The sequence below is a fragment of the Capra hircus genome, chromosome 8 (assembly GCF_001704415.2).
Source record: "Capra hircus breed San Clemente chromosome 8, ASM170441v1, whole genome shotgun sequence".
Lineage (NCBI taxonomy): Eukaryota > Metazoa > Chordata > Mammalia > Artiodactyla > Bovidae > Capra > Capra hircus.
In genome coordinates this window covers 59,766,689-59,789,236 of record NC_030815.1, presented here as the reverse complement: position 1 = coordinate 59,789,236, position 22,548 = coordinate 59,766,689, and the positions used below count along the sequence as shown (strand labels likewise).

The following is a 22,548-nucleotide window of genomic DNA, read 5'->3' as shown; positions in this document are numbered from 1 at the left end:
GTTACTGTGTCCACACCCCAGAACCTTTCCTTGAAGCCGCCCCCTTACACAGACTATGTCACCCATAACTGTTTTTGTTTGTTTTATATTTGGCCAAAATATTCTGGTTTAGATACAGATATTTACAGAAGGTAGGGAGGAAGGGGACCAGGCCAGAGAGGGACAGGTATATGTACAAGACTGAGCTGCAAAGGGCAAGTTTCCATATAAGGTGGGGGTTTTATGAATGTTGGTTTCCATCTCATGTGACAATGTCCACTTCTGATGTATGGAGAGATGATGGCTACTGCCCACCCAGGTACCAGCAGCAGGGGATTGTCTGGCTTGAGAAGAAGTAGGGTTTATAGGAGCCCAGCAGGTCCTTTCCGCTCTCCTAGGAGCCAGTAAGTTCGCATCTTTCCTTTTCCCTGGAATTGGGAGAGCAGAGATAATTCAGATTCTTCTGTTATTCCTCATACCTCCCTCTCTTCCCCCACAGCCTCCACAGTCACATTGATCCTCCCTTTCCATGACTCCCTTCCTGTGGCCTGCCATCACCTTCATCTCCACATCCCCTCGAAGCTCTAGCTGGAAGCATCCGAGCTCATCCAGGGCATCCTTGGTGGTAGAGGAGACATGAATCTTCAGGGCTGGGGCAGGACAAGAGAGATGATGGAAAGAAGAATCAAAGAAAAGGCAACCAAAGAACTGCAGTATCAGAGAGACCTTTACCCAACCACCATCCTTCAGGAGGGTCTCGGTCTTCCCAGGGCACATGCACTAGAACCAAAGCATGTCCAAGGACAGGGCAATCAGGAACGGCAGTCTATCCAACGGAGAGACTTGGAGAGACTCTGAAAAGAAGGAAAGGCCAACCCAGGGGGAGGCTGAGGCTGAGGTTGAGGGTTGACGTCTCACCTTGACCGTTAGACTCCATTCGAGAAGCAGTGTTCACTGTGTCTCCAAAGAGACAATAGCGGGGCATCTTCAGGCCAACGACCCCAGCACAGACGGGCCCTGTGAGAAGAAACAGGTTGGAAGAGCCTGGGGAAAGTGGATACGAGGGTAGGAGGGAGAGTCAGCCCTACCTGTGTGGACCCCTATGCGTAGCCGCAGTTGGTCGTGGGGTCGGTGGCGGATGCGGAAGGAAGAAACTGCATCCAGTAACGCCAGGGCCATACGAGCAATTTCTGGGGCATGACGCTGACCATTTCTCCCTGGGAGACCAGATACCACCATGTAGGCATCTCCAATTGTCTCTACCTGATTGAGAGGGGGATAAAAAGGTCATCTCTATCTGTATCAATGGGCGTGGGGAAGAGTAAGAGGAGACAAGCTGAGTACCACTATGAGTCATCCTGGCAGCCAGGAAGCCAGACATTGACTGGCAAATAAGTGCCCCGGTCCTGAGTATCTGGGAGAAGCAGGCCCAATGAAATGAGCCCTACATAGCCCAAAGTGTCAAAGGAAAGAAAGCAGGCACTTGGCTTTGTTAACTGTACTGAAGCTGTGTAAGAGAAGGTCCTGGTTTTTAGGAACTACACACAGACTTATTTAGGAACGAAGGGCCACTGTGTCTGCCACTTACTTGCAGAAGGTTCAGAAAATAATTATATGGATACATATATATAGATTTTTTTTTTAATAAAGCAAATGGGAAATACAAACAATTGGTAAATCTGAATAATGGGTTTATGGGAATTTTTCGTTATGGTAAATAAGAGATGGCAGAGTGAATCCAAAGGGAAGGGAGAAGAGTGGGTATTTATTATCTACACAATGTTAGGCACTTATTCACAATAAGTCTATTATTCCCAATAAGTCTATTATTCCCATCATACAGATAAAACATCTGAGGCTCAAAGAGCTTCTCTTACTTGCCCAAGGCCACACAGTTAGCTACAAAATCAGATTGTTTTTTATTCCAAAGCACCATAAAGACTACCCTAAATGACTCAATGACTTCAACAAAAAGCTTTCACTACAGAGCTTGTCCTTCATCCCAATATATCATTCTATACCCACATCCTATATGCTTCCTCCATGTCTGGAGGGGATAAAGAGAAAAGATGGCTAGACTCTGACCATACCCTCAGGCAAAAAGTGGCAGACTAGATCTTGTGATGGTTCTGACTAGGGAAGCCACAAGGATTCACAAGAGTTTAGACTGGGATGTACAACTACAGTGCCAGAGCCTCAGTTGTCTATAAGGGACACTCCAGCACTAGACTGCTGGAGACTCAAGCAGGAAAACTAACCACAGGGAGGGCAAGGCACATGTGGTTCGGGGAGACTGGTTTTTAAAGGAGTGTCAGTGGAAGGGCAGCCCCAGCTCTCACCTTGTAGACGTCAAAGTTGTCAATTATGGCATCGAAGCATGTATACAGATCGTTAAGAAGTGTCACCACCTAAAAGGGATGGGAAAGTAGAGGCCTTAAAACTTGTGCCTGACTTTCTAAGAATTCTTAACACACGAGCCGTGGCAAGATATGGAAACTCCAGAACAGGCTAGTCTTTCCTGTTATCAAGGATCTCTATGCCCCAGTTAAGCTTCCCTAGGTCCCCACCCCGTCCCTGGCCCCTAACCTGTCTCTCACCTGCATGGGGGTGCTCTCTGCCGACAAAGCTGTGAAGCCAACGATGTCACTGAAGTAAATGGTAACGCTGTCAAAGGCCTCAGCCTGTACAGTCTCTCCCCGTTTTAACTGCTCTGCCACTGAACTAGGAGGCAAGGGTACAGACCAAGCCAGACTCAGAGAAGAGGGCAAAGGGAGGGGAAAAGAGTGTATGGCTGGAGCAAAGATGGGTTCTAACATGAAAGCTGAGCCTGCGGGAGGAGAAGGAAGGTGGCTGGGAAGTCATGACAGTCTAGGACAAGATAGGGTGGACACGTGGTGGGGGTTGGAAGAGGATCCCTGGGGCTGCAGACCAAATGTCCTGAGATGGGACTGTTCTACCTACACTCACTGGAGTGAAGCTCTGGTAGAGCAGCATCCTAAGAAGAAGGGCTAGGAGGCCAGGAAGAAGGCAGCACAGCTCATTTGGAGACAGAATAAAAAACATGGTCTAGAGCCAGAATGGGTTCACGGTAGCAAGATGTGACAAAGCAGGGTTCTGAGGGTTGGGAAGGGAGTTGTCAGGAGCTGGATGAGGTAGAAAGCGACAGAGCAGATACGAAAGGAAAATTCAGGAAGGGGTCAGAAGTCTCACTGGGGTAGAATTTGGTAGAGCAGAGCCTCAGCCTTGCGTTTCTCCTCCAGGTAGGCCTGTGTGCGCTCCTCCACCAGCTTCTCCAGGTTGTTGGCATACTGCTCCATGCGCAACAGGAGGTTGTCCAATATACTGGTGCCACCTTCCCTGGAAGGAGGCCACGATATGGTACCTGCTCCAAGACGGTCAAGACTCCCGGGGCTTTCTACCCAGCCCACCTACCCTCTTGGCCCCACCAGCCCCACCTCAACCACTAAGGCTGATGAGGCCTCTATCCCTGGGGAGCCCCTGCCCCGTCATGCCCTCTCACTTGTTAAAGCGGCGAATGAAGCCCTTAATCTGTCCAAAGTCTGGTCGTTCAGCTGGGTCCTGGGCCCAACATCGCTCCATCAGCAAAACTAGCTCTTCATTCAGTTGGGTCCGGTCAATACTTGGCCGGAAATAAGGCCGCTGACCATTCCGGACCTTCTGGACAATCTCTGAGGGTGATCAAAGGCTTGGTTGAAGAAAAGGTCCTCCAGGTAGGGGAAGCGCTGGGTAGTAGATTGACTCTTACCTTTGGGGCTAAGATCCAGGCCCTCCAAGTAGAAAGGCCCACTGCGAAGTGCTATCTCCTGTAAGATGATCCCAAAGCTATAGACATCAGCCTTCTGCATGCCTGTGGTCGGCAGGGGGCTCCCACTGAGCAGTTCTGGGGCAGTCCACAGCTTCTCTGAAAAGAGGGAACCAGGTCCTCACAGATGGAATCCCCAAGCCCACCTGGGCTCATTCGCATAATGCTCGCCACAGTACTGCCACTCCATCTCCCTCTCCCACCCTCCCTAAGTGGAAACGATCAGGGCCGGGGGAGGGCAATGTAGAAGTGGGTTGTGGGGAAAGGCCTCACTGGCATAGAGGGCATGGCTGTCATCAGGTTCAGCGGTTGATCGGAAGCTGGCCAGGCCATAGTCTGTGATTTTGAGCACGAAACGACTATCCACCACACAGTTGGAGGACTTGAGACTCCCATGGGATGCAATAATGCTGTTATGGAGAAAGGCCATGCCCTGCAGGATACAGATCAAGTCATAGGATTGGGTCATATCTGGCTTAGGATACCCCCTCTCCATGAGATGGGCATTAGCTAGCTGTCTAAAGATCTCAGGGCCATAAAAACACGCTAATTTTGGAAGGCATCCTTTGTACAGTTTCCACTCAAAGAAGCAGGCAAAAATAGGAGAGTCATCTCTTCCACGGGCTTCCCTGGTGGCTCAGATGGTAAAAAATCTGCCTACAATGCAGGAGACCTGGGTTTGATCCCTGAGTTGGGAAGATCGCCTGGAGGAGGGCATGGCAACTCACTCCAGTATTCTTGCCTGGGAAATCCCATCGACAGAGAGCCTGGCAGGCTATAGTCTATAGGGTTGCAAGAGTCCGACACAACTTAGCAACTAAACCACCACCATCTCTTCTTGGTATCTTAAGCAGTATATCAGCACCTAAGCACCAGGGCCAGGAGACATGCATAAGTAAAGGGACAAGGGGAGTTATCAGTTATTACCCTGGGAAGGGCAGTCTGTCTTCCGAGTAATAAAGGGAACAGAACCATGAGGGTGAACTCCAAGAATACTACACCCATGATGGCCTCAAATGCTTGGCCACTGCTCAAGAAGGCGTGCTTTGAGATCCAGGTATTAAGACTACCTAGACGCACCAAGGAAGATAAGCCAGTTGGAAACTTTAACATATAATCATAAACAGGCAGGCAGGTCAAGATGGAGAAGAAAAGTGATCTACTAGAGGGAATGTGGACCAGAGAGAAAGTGGAGAGGATGGTAAATTAGGAAAACCTAGGACTTCCCTGGTGGCATAGTGGATGGGAATCTGCCTGCCAATGCAGGGGACACAGGTTCAATCCCTGGTACAGGAAGATCCCACATGACCCAGAGCAACTAAGCCTGTGAACCACAACTACTGAAACCTGAGCACCCAGAGCCTGGGCCCTACAACAAGAGAAGCTTCTGCAGTGAGAAGCCCATGCGCTGCAGCAAAGAGTAGCCCCTGCTTACGGCAACTAGAGAAAGACCATGCAGCGACGAAGACCTAACACAACCAAAAATAAATGACATTCTTTTAAAAAACCCTGGAAAGTGGACCAAGGTAGGAGGCAGCTGCCAAGTCAATCCAGAAGCCTGAAACTTCTGACCCCACAGGGCCAGACAGGAGAGAACCTTTGCCTGTGAAGGACTCTAAGGCAGGTCCTAATAAGAGGATAGAGTGATGCTTCCACTGGGAAGTCAGTTCGGGTGGAATAGAAAAAGGATACAGTGCTAACCAAAACTCCTCTAAATGTTTAGCTCTGGGCCTAAACAATTCAAAACTCTACTCTCTGTGAACTCTTCTTATTTGTTTCATCTTGACATCAACAAACCTTGGGAAATCTCCAAATTTGTGAATATAGATATGATTAGACTTCTGGATTTGTTACAAATCACCTTTCTATCAAATCATTGTTCTCTTAAGAGTCATGTTTTTCTTATAATTTATCATCACACCTCCAGTTGAGCACCACATCAACGTTACCTAATAATTTCTCTCTCATTTGATGGCAAACTTTACATTACACACAAAATTTTTAAAATAACTTCATTAGAACTAAACAGAATAACCAAAGCCAGCTTCAGGTGTGGTACAGGTGATCCACTAGGCTAGCTCACTGACCCAGGGACTTGCTTCTAAACACCTGTGCGAGATGCAACTTTATACCTCCACAAATCCATGGACCTCTGGGTCACTTGAAAATAGCTGAAGCCTAGTATCTTAGAATGGAGAAGGCGATGGCACCCCACTGCAGTACTCTTGCAGTGGAAAATCCCATGGGCAGAGGAGCCTGGTGGGCTGCAGTCCATTGGGTCACTAAGAGTCAGACACGACTGAGTGAATTTACTTTCACCTTTCACTTTCATACATAGGAGAAGGAAATGGCAACCCACTCCAGTGTTCTTGCCTGGAGAATCCCAGGGATGGGGGAGCCTGGTGGGCTGCCATCTATGGGGTCGCCCAGAGTCAGACACCACTGAAGCGACTTAGCAGCAGCAGCAGTATCTTAGAAGATACCAAATGATCAGCATAGTTTTCCTTGGCTTCTCAGTTTTATTTGGAGAAGTAAGTAAAACTTACCTTTTTATGTAAATGTAACCTTTACATTTACTTAGTAAAATGTTCTTTTTGAATTTCAGTTTTTCTGAACAAAAGAGCAGATATGCCAAATATTGGCTAGAAAGTAAATGACAGAGAAAAATGAGGGTAAAAAACCCAGAAGATAAGTATGTTTGGAGACCCCATTTATTTTTCCCTGCTAAGGGATTTTAATATAAACTCTTGGAGGTTAAAAAAAATAAAAGGATGATGGAGAGAGATTTGAGGTGTCTAGTGTAGGAAAATAAAAATTTTCTACGAAGACTCTCTGTGGCAAATAAAACTCATTCCTCCCAATCAAAAGCCCCAGATCCCCTGTTTACCCATTATTACTCAATCTTCAGAATAAGGGGAAGTGGAGAGAATGGAATTTTTAGAAGACCAGGAAGAGAAATCCTAAGCAAAGACAGAAAAAAGGAGGCATTATTAAAGTGGATGAACTCAAGGAGCAGGGAAGACTCACCTTAACAAGGTCATTAATGAGTGAATAACGAAACATCCAGTCCAGGTTGATGCTGTCATTTTCCAGAATATCCTGGTAAGTGACATGGGATAGATGATGTGACTATCCTAGCCCCACTGTCACCCACACAGTTGATGTAATTTGGGGTCTATCTCCCTTGCCCCCATAATCCCCACCTAGATCCCACACCTGTAAACTCCCCCGAGGACAATACTCGGTGACAATGCAAATGTTGGGAGGGTCTATGCAGGCGCCAATGAAACGAGTGAGATGGTTAAACTGAACATCTCTCATCTAGTCAAAAGAAAAAAAAAAGGAAGAAAAGAGAATTAAGAGAGCTAAAAATTAGATACAGAAATCTACTACTAAAGGAGAGGACCTTTCTCTTAACTGTACTCACAACTCAAAGTCATTTAAAAATGACCCACTTGCCCTCCCAGCCAGTATTACTATTCCCTAGTCCTCTCCTTCCCCTTCCACATCGGAGTTTATCCTGGGCCCTCAACCCATACACCATGACTTACATGTTTGAGTTCAAACAGAACCTGCCGGGTCAGCTCGATGCGCTTCTTATTCACATGTTTGATGGCCACAACATTTCCCTGAGAGGGGGAGTGAAAGGGGCAGAGGAACATTAATTTCTGAAGGAGCCTCTGGGTGCTGGGAAAGACTAGAGAACTATGGGAGCAGCCAGGAGCTCAGCTGGACAGAGAGAGGAGGCTGACGAGGGGCAGAGGGTCACGGGAAGAGGTGAAAGATGAGGATGAGACAGGATGAAATGGTGGGGACCAGAATAAGCAGATGACTGTTCACCTTGAAGTGACCGGTGTTGGCAAAGATCTGGTATTTCCCATGGGCTGTCATGAGCGAGCCGTAACTGGATCCCCGCTGGGGCCAAGGGCAACATGGAGGCGGAAGGATGAAAGGAACATTAGATGGTGGTGGTGGTGCAGGCGCTATCATTACAGGCTGATGTGCTGGGAAAGGTCCAGGGCACGAAAAGACAGGCGCTCAGAGGAAAGCGGAGGAACAGCTGAGAGGAGGGCTCACCAGCGACAGTGTGAGGCGACTGCCTGCACCCTTGTGGCATCGCTCTGAATTGCCGAACTGCAGCTCTTCCCAGCGGATGCGCCACAACATGCTGGCCAGCTCCTTCTCCAGCATCAGTTTTCTGTAAGGACTGCACCCCTCAGCTGACTGGCAAGCCTGATCCTACCACCCCAGAGGCCAGCTGTGGGGTGGCGGGGGCTTCCCGGCAGCTCTTGAGGCTGCAGTCGTCACACCAAGAGACAGGACAGAGAGAGAGTGAAGCACCCTCTGTGGGTCAGACACAAGCCCTGTGCTTACGTAAAAACACAGAGGCTGAAGATAAAGTACCTTCTTAAAATGCTGCCCGACTCTTTGCAACCCTATGGACTACAGCCCACCAGGCTCCTCTGTCCATGGAATTCTCAAGGCAAGAACAATGGAGTGGGCAGCCACACCCTCCTCCAGGTGATCAAACCCACATCGCTTACATCTCCTGCACTGGCAGGGGGGCTCTCTACCACTGCATCCATGGAAAGTTCACCTTTGCCCATAGAAGACCCCACTCAAAATCACTAATTCTAGACTAGTGTACCCAGTCTAGAGCCAAAGTCGGGGAGGGGAAACAAGTCCAGGGCTAAAAGACAACTGACAAGAAAGGCTAGAGATGGTGGAGTTACAGCTAAGGGAGCCTGTCAGCGGAAAGCTCAGAACTCACCGGAAAATGAGGAAGCTGGAAACACCAAACATGATGAAGGTGATTCCCGTGCCCAGCGCCACAATTGCCAGAGTTGAGAGTGGAGCTGAAGGGGAGAGGGGGGCCCTGAGAAAGACTGTGTGTGGCCTTGGGAGCCAGAAGGCGGCGATGCTCTTAGGTGCAGGGAGCAGACCCATCTCAAGGTAGAGAGGAGGGAGGGGGTAGAGGAGACGAGGTGAAGCAGAGCTAAGAGTCGGGGGCAGGGGGACATGAGGAGGAAATAAGAGAAAGGAAAGCAAAGGGAGGAAGGGCTGCTCCCAGTCCCTGCACACACCCACTTTTATCACAGGATGGGTCGTCCAGGTCAAAGGCACAGGGGGGATTGTCCAGGGGGGGGGCCCCCTTCACCCAGGGGATGGGCCGTCCTGTCCACCAAATCTGCTTCTCGGCTCCGGAGTAGTGGGCTGCAGGCTGTGAGGATGGAGAGATCGGGGCCCACAGGCCTGCTCCCACCAGCCTCCTCGCCCCATACCCAGCTACTTGGCTGCTTTTCTCCCCAACCTGCCGCTCCCCCCACCACCATCATGCAGCTCCAGGAGAGAAAGTAAGGCCCTGCTTCCAGTGCCTTTGGTTCTGCCCCCATAAGAACCCTAAAAGCTGGGTTTGTGGGCCCCACCCACACTCTCTTCCCTGCCTCCTCCCCCATCACCTGAAAGTCCCCGGAAATCAGGTCTCCCATGGCCCACAGGACAAAATCGGTCTCCCGGTCATTGTTCTTGTCCATAACGACCAGTCCAGTCACCCCTAAGACAGAAAGGAGCACCCCTTACTTGGAGATCTGCCCTTGGTCGCTCTCCTATCTTCCCAAGCCCTCTAGTTACCTGGCGGTCTGTCCCCGCCCCTGTCCTTAGCATGTGTCCACCTCAGCCGGGTGCTCTGGCCCCAGCTGACTTTCTCTCCTGCCCCTGGTGTCTGTGTTTGCCTCTGCCCACTCCACTCCTGAGCCTGGCAGCAACGCTCTGGCCCTCATCTGACCCTCTCCATTACCACGGTATCTTCGTCCTTGCATCTTCTCGACAATTCGAAGTCCGTCTTCCCGGGTGCCTCCCTCCTGTATGGTCTCGTTCAGGACTTCGGCGTACAGAAGGATCCCATCGTAGAAGCAGCCAGCAATGAGGTTCATCTGGGGGTGGTAACTTCAGCAGTGCTCTCCAAAGGTCCCGCCAGGCCCCTTCTCCAGCCTCCCTCCCATCTCTGAGGTCTCCTTCTTCTCCTCCTCCTGGTTTGCTTTCTTCCCTCCTCCCATAGCTAAGGGGCCATCCCTGCCTTACTAGGGCAGAAGGGAAAAACCCAGATGGAAGCCGTCAGCCCCCACAGTAGGGCTGGCTCTGTGGCCAAGGCTGTATTCTGAGTTAGGGAGAAGAGCCTTTCCTCAAAGCCTGGTCTGACTCTCAGGGAGAGAGAGATCTGCTTACCAAGGAAGGGGCCAGCTCCACACCAAAATCCTCCCGTGCTCTAATCAGAAGACGATTCTGGAATTCCTGGTACTCAGGATTCGGGGGTTCTCGGTATGTGATGACCAATACCGTCTGGACCCACAGCACATGGGAGAGTGAAAAGGATTCAAGATGGGAATTAGGGGAAGAGAGGAAGCAGGAGAGAGAAACGTGGTGAAATACACATGATATAAAATGTACATGAGTGACCCTGAAGGCTGAGAGGATACTAAACACTATGTGTGTTGTGTGTGTGTTTAATACACCTGCGAGAAGGGACTCCTTCATACAAGATAGATAGAACCATCTGTCTATGGATGGTTCCGGGAATGTGGAGACTAAGAAACAGATAAAGTCAACTCCATCCCCCAAATGGGCCCTTCATCTTCCTGAAGCCCCTACTATCCGTCACAGCCCTCGGTCCCTTCCTTTCTGGGTACCTGTTATCGGCAAGGACAACCCTGAGCAACAGCTCCTCTCCCTGGTGTTAATACTGCTAATGCTATCAGCACAATGCTGGCCCAGTGCTCCCACCCAGTGAGGTCCTATGACAAGTGGGGGAAATACCTGGAGACAGTGATTCCATCTGTAAAAAGCCACGAGCCCATTCCTTTAATGTGTGTAGAACACCCACTATATGCAGTACTGCCCTGCATTCCAGCCTAGTCCCACAAGTCATGAGTCACAAGGAAAGCACACGGTCCCATGCCCACCCACGCCTCACAGGTAAGCCAGTGACACATGCGGTCTCAGCTGTGCACACTGCTCCCTGGCCACCGTCAGCACTTCTCCATCTTCCACGGGGGTGCCTGCTTGGCTCCCACCGCCCTCACACACTTCCCCCTTCCTGGCCTCTGCCTGTACCTCAGGCCTCCACAGTCACTAGCCTCTCTGCCTTGGTCAGAAAACTGGCATGGCAACTTTGGGGAAAGACTTTAGATCAATATATTTTGTGAAATGATAGACTAAAACTAGTCATTTCTAGCAATTGTGTATATCCGTGTCTTTAATCCCTAAAGTACCATAGAGATACTAGATATATTACTTATGATCTATTCTAGATCAATTCACTCCAGGTACAACATAGTGAAGTCAGTTTATAACACACATTCAATATACAGACTAGAGTTTGCCTACTGAGGTAATTATTCTTACTGGAGTATGTGGATGCTTGACCACACATTGCTAATACTCTCCCACTGTCAGGCAGAATTTAAAAGGAGAGGGAGACTGAGGGTGGGGCTGGAAGGGTTCATTCAGGAACACTTGTTCAATGAATAAAATAAAAACAGAAAGGTAGGATATGGTTGACAACGTAAAAAGTTAGTTAAAAGACTTGAGGGACTTCCCTGGTGGTCCAGCTGTTAAGAATCCATCTGCCAATGCAAAAGATACAGGTTTGAGCCCTGCTCGAGAAGATCCCACATGCCACAGGGCAACTGCGTCCACGCGCCACAACTGCAGAGCCGACGCTCTAGAGCCCGTGCTCCACAGCAAGAGAAACCATTGCAACGAGAAGCCCGCACACAGTACCAACAGTAGCCCCGACTCCCCACAACTAGAGAAAGCCCACACGCAGCAATGAAGACCCAGCACAGCCAAAAATAAATAAGTAAATAAAATGTTTTAAACATTACAAAAAAAAAACTTGAAAAGATCAGGCTTCACACAATTTACAGTTCAATACAAATGTCAATAATAGATTTCCAGTGCTTTTTAAAAAGTAACTCCCTAGGTTTATTCGTTTGCTAGACCAGCAGTTCTCAAATGTTTTTGATCTCACAACCCTTTACTACTAGAAATTACGGAGGACCCCAAGGAGTCCGTAATTTGGATTACATCTATCAATATTTACCATAGGAGAAATAAAAACTGACAAAGTTTTAAAGCACAAGAATACACAAGCACACCTTCTATAGCTGCCAGAGTGATGACATCATCTCACATCACGTAGCCTCTGGAAAACTCCACTGTACAATCATGGAAGAATGAGAGTGACAGAGGCAAATAACATCTCAGTATTTTTAAAATAGTTTTGACCTCATGGTCCCCATAAAAGGATTCCAGGGGCCCCCAGGATCCCAAGACCACACATTGAAAACTGCTATGCTAGACTCTTCTGCTGTGGTTACTAGCTGCTAAAAAAGAGAGAGAGAAGCAGAAGAACCTCCAAAGAATTGCTGTTCTTGCTCAGGGGCTAGAGAGAAGGTAAAGGTAGGTCTCTGTGTCCCATTTCATAGGGGACCCCAGGTGGAAAAAAAAAAGCAAAGGCTGCCAAAAATGAGCGCAGCAGTGATGGAAGCTAGAAGGGCACCCAGGAAATGTGGAAGGGCAGCAGACACCTGGCTCAGCCTGCGGGCCCACCCACACCTAACCCTGATCAATGGACAGAATGGTGGTCTCCAGAAGAGATGCTGCCCCACACAGCCCTTGCTTTACTGCTAACTTCCATTCTTGACGTTGGAGTCCCCTCTCTGTAACCCAGTCTCATGCTGGTCACCTAGGTGGTTGCTTCTGCCTGGGTTTCTGGGCCAGTCTGTCCAATGTTCTAAAATGCCCAGACAGAGGCTCTGGGTCCTTAGAGCTAAGCCATTTGTTTAGCTCCACCGTACCTACTTATTTTTCCCTCTCCTGGCTGATCATCTCGGTTTATAGTATCTGCCAGCTCTACTCCTCTCTAGAAGAATTCCTGACTGTTCCTCTCTTCCCAACACACACCTTGATTCAACTCAGTAAACAAGTGCTGGGCACATGGACTACACAGATAGGCATGATTCCTACCCTCTAGGTTTAATGAGGTTTAAAAATCATAGCAACATACTTAATTTTAGGGTTTTCTCCCCCACTCTAGCTAGTATCCAGCATGAGCCGGGACCCTTTCCTTGGGCACAACACCTGCCTAGAAAGCCGTGGATATCTGTATCAGGGACGCCTCGCCTCTGCTGCCGCCTTCTCCAGGTTAGTCCAGTCCGGGACCACAGTGGGCCAGGTATGTCTGGGGCGTGGCCTCTCTGCTCTTTCATCTTTGTCTGAAACTGACCACATAACCTCCCTAACCCCCTGCCCGGCTTCAGGATCAGAAAAGGCTAAGAAGAGCTTTGTCAGAGGATACCCCATCACCCTCTCTCCCCACCTCACCACCTTGATTTTCCCATTGGCATGTTCTTGACTGTCCCTTCTCTTATACTGTAGCAAAACCTCCCTCTTTGCTTTTCTGCCTGAATAATGCCTACAGTGAGTGGGAAAGCTGAGAATTAATTTATAGTCAGCCCTTGAGCAACATGGGTATGAACTGCATGGGTCCACTGATAATGCAGCTTTTTTTCCCAGTAAACACAGACCACGGTACTGTATGACATGGTCGGCTGAATCCACAGATGTGGAACTTCTGATGGGGAGGCCCGACTGTAAAGTGATGCTCAGATTTTTGACTGCATGGAGGGATGGGTGTCCCCACTTCCCACAATATCCAAAGATCAATTGTCTGTAGCTAATTGTTAGTGGACTATATCCCTCCTCCCCTATCCTAAGTGCTGGGGCCGCTTGGCTGATAGGAATTCTCCCACAAGAGAGAGAAGTGTTCCCTCAACAAAGAAAATGTGGCCCAGAAGGCTGTGGAGTCTTCCCATATGGGAGGGTCAGGGAGACCTTCCTTGACCACGGTAGCTAAAGCACAATTCTCTTGTTACTCTCTTCTCAAACCACTCCATTCTTTTTTTTTTTTTAAGTACCATACCATATCACAATTTGTTCTATACTAGTATTATTGCCTATTTGTTTATGTTGGTCTACTCTACTGAGTGTGGACTCCAAAAAGGCAGGGACTATATCTGTCATGTTCTCTGCTGTATGCTAGTACCTAGCCCAGAGACTGGGACGTAACATGTGCTCAATAAACTCGAATAGAACGAGTCAGCCTTCAAGTGACTCAAACATTGACTGAATAGTAAGTTCCAGAGAAGACAAAGTTAGGTAAAGAGTGGGAAATTCAGTCCAGCCTGAGGATTCAGGGATTGTTTCTAGAAGGGAAGATAACGGATCTGAGTCCTAAAGAATGCCTTATTCAGACAGACAATAGGTGAGAAGGTCGTTTTAGGCAAAAGTTACAGCATCAACAAAACCTGTCCTGTCACTGCCTGGGTTCACATGTGACAGTCACAGACTCATACTCAGGAGTGCAAACAGATATGTCATTCACAGTCAGACACAACCAAATACAAAATCACAGCCACAGCCACAGGGAGCTCAACCCAGTGCTCAGTGACAACCTAGAGGGGTGAGCTGAGGAGGGAGATGGGAGGGGTTCTCAGGAGGGAGGGCACATGTATATGCCTGTGCCTGATTCCTATTGATATATGGCAGAAACCAACACAAATCTCATAAGCAACCATCCTCCAATTATTAAAAAAAAGTCATGTAAAACCTCACTTACTGGAGAAGGTGGCCAAACAAGTCCAGCACTTATACATACCTACTTAGAGTCAAACAATCTAAGGGTTGAAAGGACCTTAAGGTTATCCCATATGCCACCTCAAATCCTTTTGGGAAAAGGAGGGATATGCACAAATATGTTAAAAAAAATACTTATGCACACAAATCAGGGAAAGATTGGTGGGAGAAGAGGGGAGCAATTCATGGGTATGCTTTTAAGAGGTAGAGATTTGGGGTGAAGGGAGGAAGAGCACTGTGAACAGGAGCAGAGAGCGTAAAGATGGGGGCAGCGTTTGGTCGCGGATTTGAGAGAGGTCTAGCCGCTGACGTACTCAGCAGTACTGGAAAGTAAGATTTTAAAAGTGGGTTGAGAACAGACTGTAGAAAATCTTAAAAGTCATGATAAGGAGTCAGGACTTCATTCAGTAGGAAATCAGTCATTCAAAGTTTTGAGCAGAGAAGTGAACAGAGTCCTGTCACTTCTCCCTACAAGTTGTTTCTCACATCCATTTCTTTTCATTCCTGCTATCATCACCACCCCCTGGAGAAGGAAACGGCAACTCACTCCAGTATTCTTGCCTGGAAAACCCTGTGGACAGAGGAACCTGGTGGGCTGCGGTGCATGGGGTTGCAAAGAGTCAGCAGACACAAATGAACACACACGCATCATTACCACAGTTCAAGCCCGTAGCCCTAGGCCTCATTCTAGCCTATTACATATAGGTGGCCTCACTGCCTCCAGTCTTCTCCTCTTCCAATCCAACCTGAATTCTGTCAGTATACTTCTCATCACAACAAACAAACAAACCTCGAAAACTCGGCCACTTAAGTCCAAGCACCTCAGTCTTAGGTTCAGGGCTCTTCTTAAGCTGAGGCTACCCGTGCAACATTATTTCTTATAATCTGCCCCAAGTGAACCACTCTTTCTTGTCAGGTCAGTTTGCCTTGGACCCCCAAACAGGTCCATTCCTGTCTTTTTCTCTTAGCTGCCTGGATCCTCTTTCCCACTCTGACTAGGAAAACAACATCTGTCTTTAGAGTCACAATAGAGTCTTGCTTCCTTTATAAAAGCATTCCCTAAACCCAGCCCACAGTGACTCTCTCTTCTGAACCACTCACGTTCTTAGCATCTCTTCCAGGACCTATAATCACATCCTATCTCATACTTATATCTAACTGTACTGCAATCATGCCTCACCTCTTCAGAAAGGGTGGAAGCCCTCCCAGGGGCTGGGACTAAATCTTCTCCTGGACTTTTCTCCCTGACGGTATATCTACCATTGGTACTTAGGAAAGCCAGCCATTCCAGGATCTTAAGAGGTGGCCTTGGCAGACTCGCTGAGAAAGAACCACAAAGGTGAGACTAGGCTAGAAAATCCTTTGTCCATTTCACCTCTATAGTTTACAATTCTCGCCCTATTGCTGGGGCTTCTGTGGGGTCTTGTGAGAGAAAGAGAATCCCCCAAAAGTTCCTCTCCCCCTTCCTTCAAGTTTGATTCAGATGATACCTGAAATGCTTCTCTGAGGGCCTGGGCCTGTTCCCGGGTGCGATTATCCTGCCAGGGCCGGCCCATGGAGCGTGTGGGGCCCGCACGGAGGCTCTCCCCGAAAACATCCAGGTAAAAGAAGACGTAATCCCCGTTGGTCAGGTTCTCCCTCTGGGCCTGCAGCAGGATCTCATGCAGCATCTCCAGAGGGCCACAGATGTACACAACTGGGGCAGGTACATGACAGAGGGGCCCCTGAGAGAGGGGCCAGGACCCTGAACAGCCCCCTTTCTGAGCGTCTGCATTTCCATGCTTAGCAAGGAATAGAGGCCCTAACCTATCAACCACCCACCAGATGTCCCCCATCCCTCCCCTTGGGAGTCTATGTCATAAGTACCCTGGGGCTATAAGGACCATCTGGCAGAAGTCAGAGCCTGACTCCAGACTCCAAAGGAAGGGAGCTATCCCTTGAGCCCCTCCCCTTCCCAGAGCCCTGCCTTCTGCTCCCACCCAGACCTCCTCACTCCCCCACTCTGCCCTGCCTCTCCCTAGGCTCAAAGGCACTGATTGCTCAGAATTTCTCTCAGTGTGAGCTTTACCTGTCTTTCCCCACCAAATCTGCTGTACCTCAAAGCCCATTAACAGAGTCCTCACTCTTCTTATGCCTCCAAGGGGTCTTGGCAGCCCAGTCTGAGAAGTCTCTGCTCACAGACAGGCACACATTTTGGAGTGACCATCAACTACATTCACTACTCCAGGGCACTCACATTGCTCTCCAGATTCAATGTCCCCCAACCCCACACTCTCCCTGACCCAAGCTTTACCCTCCATGCTATCTTATTCCTTGTTCACATCTACCTGAACGGCCACCAGCAGCGCCCCCCGCCCCCCACCCCAATACAATGCCTTGGGCCTCTCCCAGGGGCTCCATCCACCTCTGCTTCTTGATCCCAACCACCACCATCAGCTCCTCAACACCCATCTACATCTACAGCCTCCCAGTGCCCAGCCCCAGGGACACCACAACCCTCCTCCCCTAGCCCTAACACAGCCCGGGCCACACTCACTGCGCCCGTTGGCCCGGATGAAGTGGGTGGCCTGCTCAGGGCCCCCCGGCTCACGGGCATACACCTGATGCTGTACACTGAGGTTGATGCCCTGCAGGGCCTCAAAGACGCCCTCGATGGTGAAGTAGTGAGGCCGGTCATCTGTGCGAGCATCCAGATACAGCAAGGCAGCACGGGCAGTCCAATTGAAGTGCCCGTGGAGCGTCACTACAAACTCACCCAGCTTGGGAGCAGAGGGGCCAGTGCGCACCAGGGTTCGGTAATGCTCACTCTTAGCCGAAAAACCAGAGGCCACAGCACCCGCGGTCAGCAAGGGAAGGCGCCAGTGTGAGGCAAAGCGAGCCACAGAGGCAGCGGGGTACACGCAACCCGGGCCCAACAGAAGGTCGGGGTCATGGTACAACTTGAGATCCACAGCGCGCAGAGGGGCCAGGTACTCAGAGCAGGCGCCGTCCAGCTCAGAGCTGACGAAGCGGAGGTCCACGGGCAGTGCCCGGCCCAGCGCCTCCACGGCAAGGGCCACAGCGGGACCCACCCGTGGCCATGCCCAGGCATAGCTCAGGTTGTGTTCGGGCAGCACCACCGCCAGCGTCAGATTGCGCGCCCCGGGAGGACGCACCCCACCTGCCAGGGCTGCCACCACCAGCAGGAGAGATGGCAGTGCCATGGGGAGAAAGCGGCGGCCCCACTGCCCCCAGAACCCAGGGCCAGGCGGGCCTACGGGGGAGACACCAGCACCACCCAGCCTGGAACCAGGGGAAGACCGGCCAGAAGAGAAGTGATGATGAGCCAGGAGGGCCGGGACACAGGAGAGGGGCAGGGACGGGCGAGGAAGAGGAGGGAGAAAGGGAGCCCCAGGGAGCGGGTGAGGACTGGGTCCAGCAGCCCAGGGCAGGGACTGAGGAGGACTAAGGGTAGGGTGGCAGGAGGACGGAAGGACCGAGGGGGCCTGTGACTGGGATGTGGACAGTGAGGGGTGAAGTCGGCTGATGAATCTGAAGCTGAGAAGGAAAAGGGGATCCGAGACTGGGATGGGGTGGGGGTGGGGGGCAGGCTGGTACAAAGAGAAGGCCTGGGGGGCACCTCACAGCCGAAGGGGCCAGGAGGGCAGAGAGCTGCGGAAAGGAGGACCAGGGGGATAAGGTGGGAGGGGGCTGGCGCGGCGGAAGGACTGGGACCATGGGCGGCGGGGAGCGAAGCGAGGCCTGGGCCGGAGGGGAGGGAAGGCAGGGGTGAATCTCCCTGAGAAGGCTTCTCCCGAAGCTCCTGCTTGGACTAACGGGCCCAGGGCGCTGGTCCCATCCGGAGCTGCGGCGGCCCCGCCCGTGTCCCAGCTCCTCTCTGCTCCGCTTCTCCTGGGCCCGGGCGGCCGGCGCAGCCCCGCGCTTCCTCCCGCCCCCTGCCTGGGCCCCCGGGCGCGCCGCTCGTCCGGGTCAGGTCGCCGCGGCCCGGCCGTCTCCGCTCGCTGCGCCGGCGGCAGCCGAGTGCGACTCCCCGGGCGAGCCGCCCGCCCCCGCCCCGCGCCTTCCCCGCCCCCTCCCCGCGGCCCCTCCTTCTCCCCCGCCCGGCCCCACCCTCCGGCGCCTGCTGTCTCCCCCAACCCGCCCCTCCGCACCCCCACCCCTGCCCGGCCGCCCGGGGGCCTCCCAGGTCTCACACCCACCCAGGGGGCGCCGCGGAAGGGCCTCCCAGGCCGGCGAGGTTCCGGGCGTCCCCTCACTTTGAGGCCTGCCCGGTCTCCTCCAGGCCCCCCGGGCCACCCCAGCGCGCGCTGTCCATCTCACTCCCAGGAGCCGGGGCCTCTCTACACTGCCCTCGCACATCCCGCTCTTCTTAGGGTCTCCTTTCTCAATTTCCCCGAGTCCCTCAGACACTCCAGTTTCAGGAAGAAGTCTGGAACCCCCACGTATTTGGTATCCTCACTTGTCCTCCACCTAGCGAGCCACACCACCCTTCTCACTGCCGCAAATTCTCTCTCCCCTTCACCAGCAAAACATGCTTGCTCCCTGAAGAACAGGCCCCTCCAAGACCAAGGCGTCCCAAGGACCGATTTTTCCTGAGTCCTTACGAAGTCCATGAGTCTCCCTTTTCCTTAAGACTCAACTCTCCAATCTCTCTCTTCCTGGCCCTACGCCCCGTCTGTGCCCTCCCGGGTCCTCAGAGGCCACCACAGCCCACTGGGCTTCCATCACACCATCTGCTCCTGGGCAGGACCCCAGAACAGCCTCTTCTCTTTGTCTCCCTTCACGGCCCGGGCTCGCACCCAAGAAAAGCTCAGGGACTGACTCAGCAGAACAGTTCCAGCAGTGGAAGCCCACTGTGTCCCCTTTGGGTTCCACCTTCCCTCCTAAGCATCCAGCCTAGAAGGCTCACCCCAGACACCCCAGATCTGGAGGAGCTGATCTGATTGCGAGGACCAGCTTGGGAGGGATGAAATCATGGTTGCTGGGAGGAACTGCCATGGGACCTTAGGGAGTTTTCCTCAAATTGTCATTAAGGAGATGAATATCAACCCATTTTCCTCCCCCCTGCCAAGAGCCACAGTGCGTCTCCTGCTTCAGGCCACTTCAGCAATCACAATTCCAAGAAGCTGAGAGCTCCCTGAGTGGAGCGAGAAGGGTGGGTGTGCAGGGAGAGGAGGGGTCTAGTTTCTCTGAGGTGGAGGCGACACCTAGTGGTTTGGGGAGGGAACTAAAGGACAATGCCATTTTATTCTCAGGTACAATATTTCTTTATTGAACAGTCTGCCTTGCACAGGCTGTGGGGGTGAATGCACAAAGCTGAATGATACAGGCTTACCTTTGAGGAGCATTCATTTGGAATCCCTTGGGCTCAGAGGCCAAAGGCAAGCCCCCCCAAAACCTCTTTTGCCCTCAAGCCAGTAGAAATGGAAACCTTTGGATAGCTCTTTAAACCAAACATGTAACTCCAGTTCCAGCTCCTGACACTGTTAGTGCAAAGAAACTTCATCCTATCTGAGCAAGCAAAAGAAGGATAGACCAGACAAAAGGGTAATGGGACAACCTGAAAAAGACATGACTCTAGCTTCACATACAGTCAACCAAATACTTTTCAAGCAACTACACACATTTTAATCAGAGAAGCAAATCCAAATGACACAATCTCTGCCAGAATCACAGAAGTTCAGTGCTAGGAAGAGTCTTATAAATATATTGTTGACTCCTGTCATTTAAAGATAATTGAAAACTGAGTCTCTGAGAGGGAAGTCCCATAGCTTCCTCTCCTGCCCCTCTCCCCCAACTCTACATGTTTTTTTTTTCTTTTTTAAAAATTTTTCTGCTCAGGGTCTTAGCTGAGGCACACAGGATCTTTCATCTTCCTTGCAGTGTGTGGAGCCTTTAGCTGCAGCATGCCAACTCTTAGCATGGCATATGGGATCTAGTTCCCCGACTAGCGGAGAATGGCAACCCACTCCAGTATTCTTGCCTGGAGAATCCCATGAACAGAGGAGTCTGGTGGGCTACAGTCCATGGGGTCGCAAAGAGTCGGACACGACTGAGTGACTAACACTACACTACACTCCCTGACTACAGATTGAACCTGGACCCCCTGCATTGGGAGCATGGAGTCTTAGCCAATGGACCACCAGGGAAGTCCCCTATGTGGCTTCTTAATAGCGAATCAGTCAGTAGAATACAGGTTTCCTGGTCTCACAATAAACTGTGGAAAATTCTGAAAGAGATGGGAATACCAGACCATCTAACCTGCCTCTTGAGAAATCTGTATGCAGGTCAGGAAGCAACAGTTAGAACTGGACATGGAACAACAGACTGGTTCCAAATAGCAAAAGGAGTCCGTCAAGGCTGTATATTGTCACCCTGCTTATTTAACTTATATGCAGAGTACATCATGAGAAACGCTGGGCTGGAAGAAACACAAGCTGAAATCAAGATTGCTGGGAGAAATATCAATAACCTCAGATATGCAGATGACACCACCCTTATGGCAGAAAGTGAAGAGGATCTAAAAAGCCTCTTGATTAAAGTGAAAGAGGAGAGCGAAAAAGTTGGCTTAAAGCTCAACATTCAGAAAACGAAGATCATGGCATCTGGTCCTATCACTTCATGGGAAATAAATGGGGAGACAGGGGAAACAGTGGCAGATTTTATTTTGGGGGGCTCCAAAATCACTGCAGATGGTGACTGCAGCCATGAAATTAAAAGACACTCTTTGGAAGAAAAGTTATGACCAACGTAGATAGTATATTCAAAAACAGAGACATTACTTTGCCGACTAAGGTCCATCTAGTCAAGGCTATGGTTTTTCCTGTGGTCATGTATGGATGTGAGAGTTGGACTGTGAAGAAGGCTGAGCGCCGAAGAATTGATGCTTTTGAAGTGTGGTGTTGGAGAAGACTCTTGAGAGTCCCTTGGACTGCAAGGAGATCCAACCAGTCCATTCTGAAGGAGATCAGCCCTGGGATTTCTTTGGAAGGAATGATGCTAAAGCTGAAGCTCCAGTACTTTGGTCACCTCATGCGAAGAGTTGACTCATTGGAAAAGACTCTGATGCTGGGAGGGATTGGGGGCAGGTGGAGAAGGGGACAACAGAGGATGAGATGGCTGGATGGCATCACCGACTTGATGGATGTGAGTCTGAGTGAACTCCGGAAGTTGGTGATGGACAGGGAGGCCTGGCGTGCTGCGATTCATGGGGTCGCAAAGAGTCGGACACGACTGAGCAACTGAACTGAACTGAACTGAACTGAAGGTGGGCTCTGTACAGATATTTGCTGACTCATGGAACTTACCATGTGAAGCTGTGCTTAGAGTGTAATGGCCACCAAAGACCCAGAAGAGTCTCTCTAGAACACCTGCAGACCCAAGTGAGGAAGGATCAGAACCACTGTCACCCAGACTCTCCAGATGAGTTCAAACACATGATAGGAGTCAACTTTCTCTCTGGAGGGTTGGTAATGCCTCATACTACTTTGCAGACACCTTCCATAATTTCTTCTGGGACAGGGCCAGCCGAAACAACTCATATCTGATCCAGAACTAAACTGTGGAGCATCAAACTAGCTAACTATTAAGGAAATGGCAACCCACTCCAGTATTCTTCCCTGGGAAATCCCATGGACAGAGAAACCTGGTGGCTTATAGTCCATGAGGTCGCAGAGTCAGACATGACTTAGCAACTAAACAACAACAGAAGCTACAGTAGTTTCCAAGTTGCTCTGTTCCTTAGTACAAAGAAATCCTGAGGCCTGTCACACTCTGGCCAAAGGAGCCTCAAGACCCTTGCTGAGTTCCGTAACCAACATGGGATTCGGGCTCATGACAATCTCCATGTTAAGCCTTGATGCCCCAAACAGACTCTCAGTTTAGTACTAAAATTGTAATTTACCTGATTTCACAGCTAACTCTGGACCCTCTAGCCTGCTGTACACCAGATTGTGCCTCCAAGCCCATAGGATTCCAGAGAAACAAAACACCTTGCCATTTTTTCTCTGCTTCAGTTCAGTTCAGTTCAGTCGCTCAGTCGTGTCCGACTC

The 22,548-nt window shown here is 50.5% G+C and overlaps 1 protein-coding gene across 2 annotated transcripts; it reads right to left on the bottom strand.

Annotated features, from left to right (window-relative positions):
• Window positions 74-18,513, bottom strand: NPR2 (natriuretic peptide receptor 2). 2 transcript variants are annotated; one of them, NM_001285674.1, is given in 22 exon segments: window positions 216-407; window positions 538-629; window positions 898-996; window positions 1,068-1,242; window positions 2,319-2,387; window positions 2,577-2,700; window positions 3,190-3,336; window positions 3,500-3,668; window positions 3,746-3,901; window positions 4,076-4,235; window positions 6,830-6,901; window positions 7,019-7,123; window positions 7,354-7,431; window positions 7,643-7,717; window positions 7,880-8,000; window positions 8,574-8,658; window positions 8,891-9,023; window positions 9,262-9,356; window positions 9,600-9,735; window positions 10,028-10,141; window positions 15,988-16,193; window positions 17,034-17,700. In NM_001285674.1, coding segments are annotated over 22 exon segments (3,144 nt in total). In that variant the 3' UTR covers window positions 216-341.

What these genes read in the sequence shown, in the direction of transcription:
- NPR2 (XM_018051777.1), bottom strand. Translation starts at nt 17,700, where the DNA reads ATGGCACTGCCATCTCTCCTGCTGGTGGTGGCAGCCCTGGCAGGTGGG. An exon ending in CGACCCATCCTGTGATAAAA is followed by an intron (nt 8,659 to 8,890) that starts GTGGGTGTGTGC and finishes TCTCCCCTTCAG; the next exon opens with CTCCACTCTCAACTCTGGCA. An exon ending in GTCGCCTCACACTGTCGCTG is followed by an intron (nt 7,432 to 7,879) that starts GTGAGCCCTCCT and finishes TCCCCCTCTCAG; the next exon opens with GGAAATGTTGTGGCCATCAA.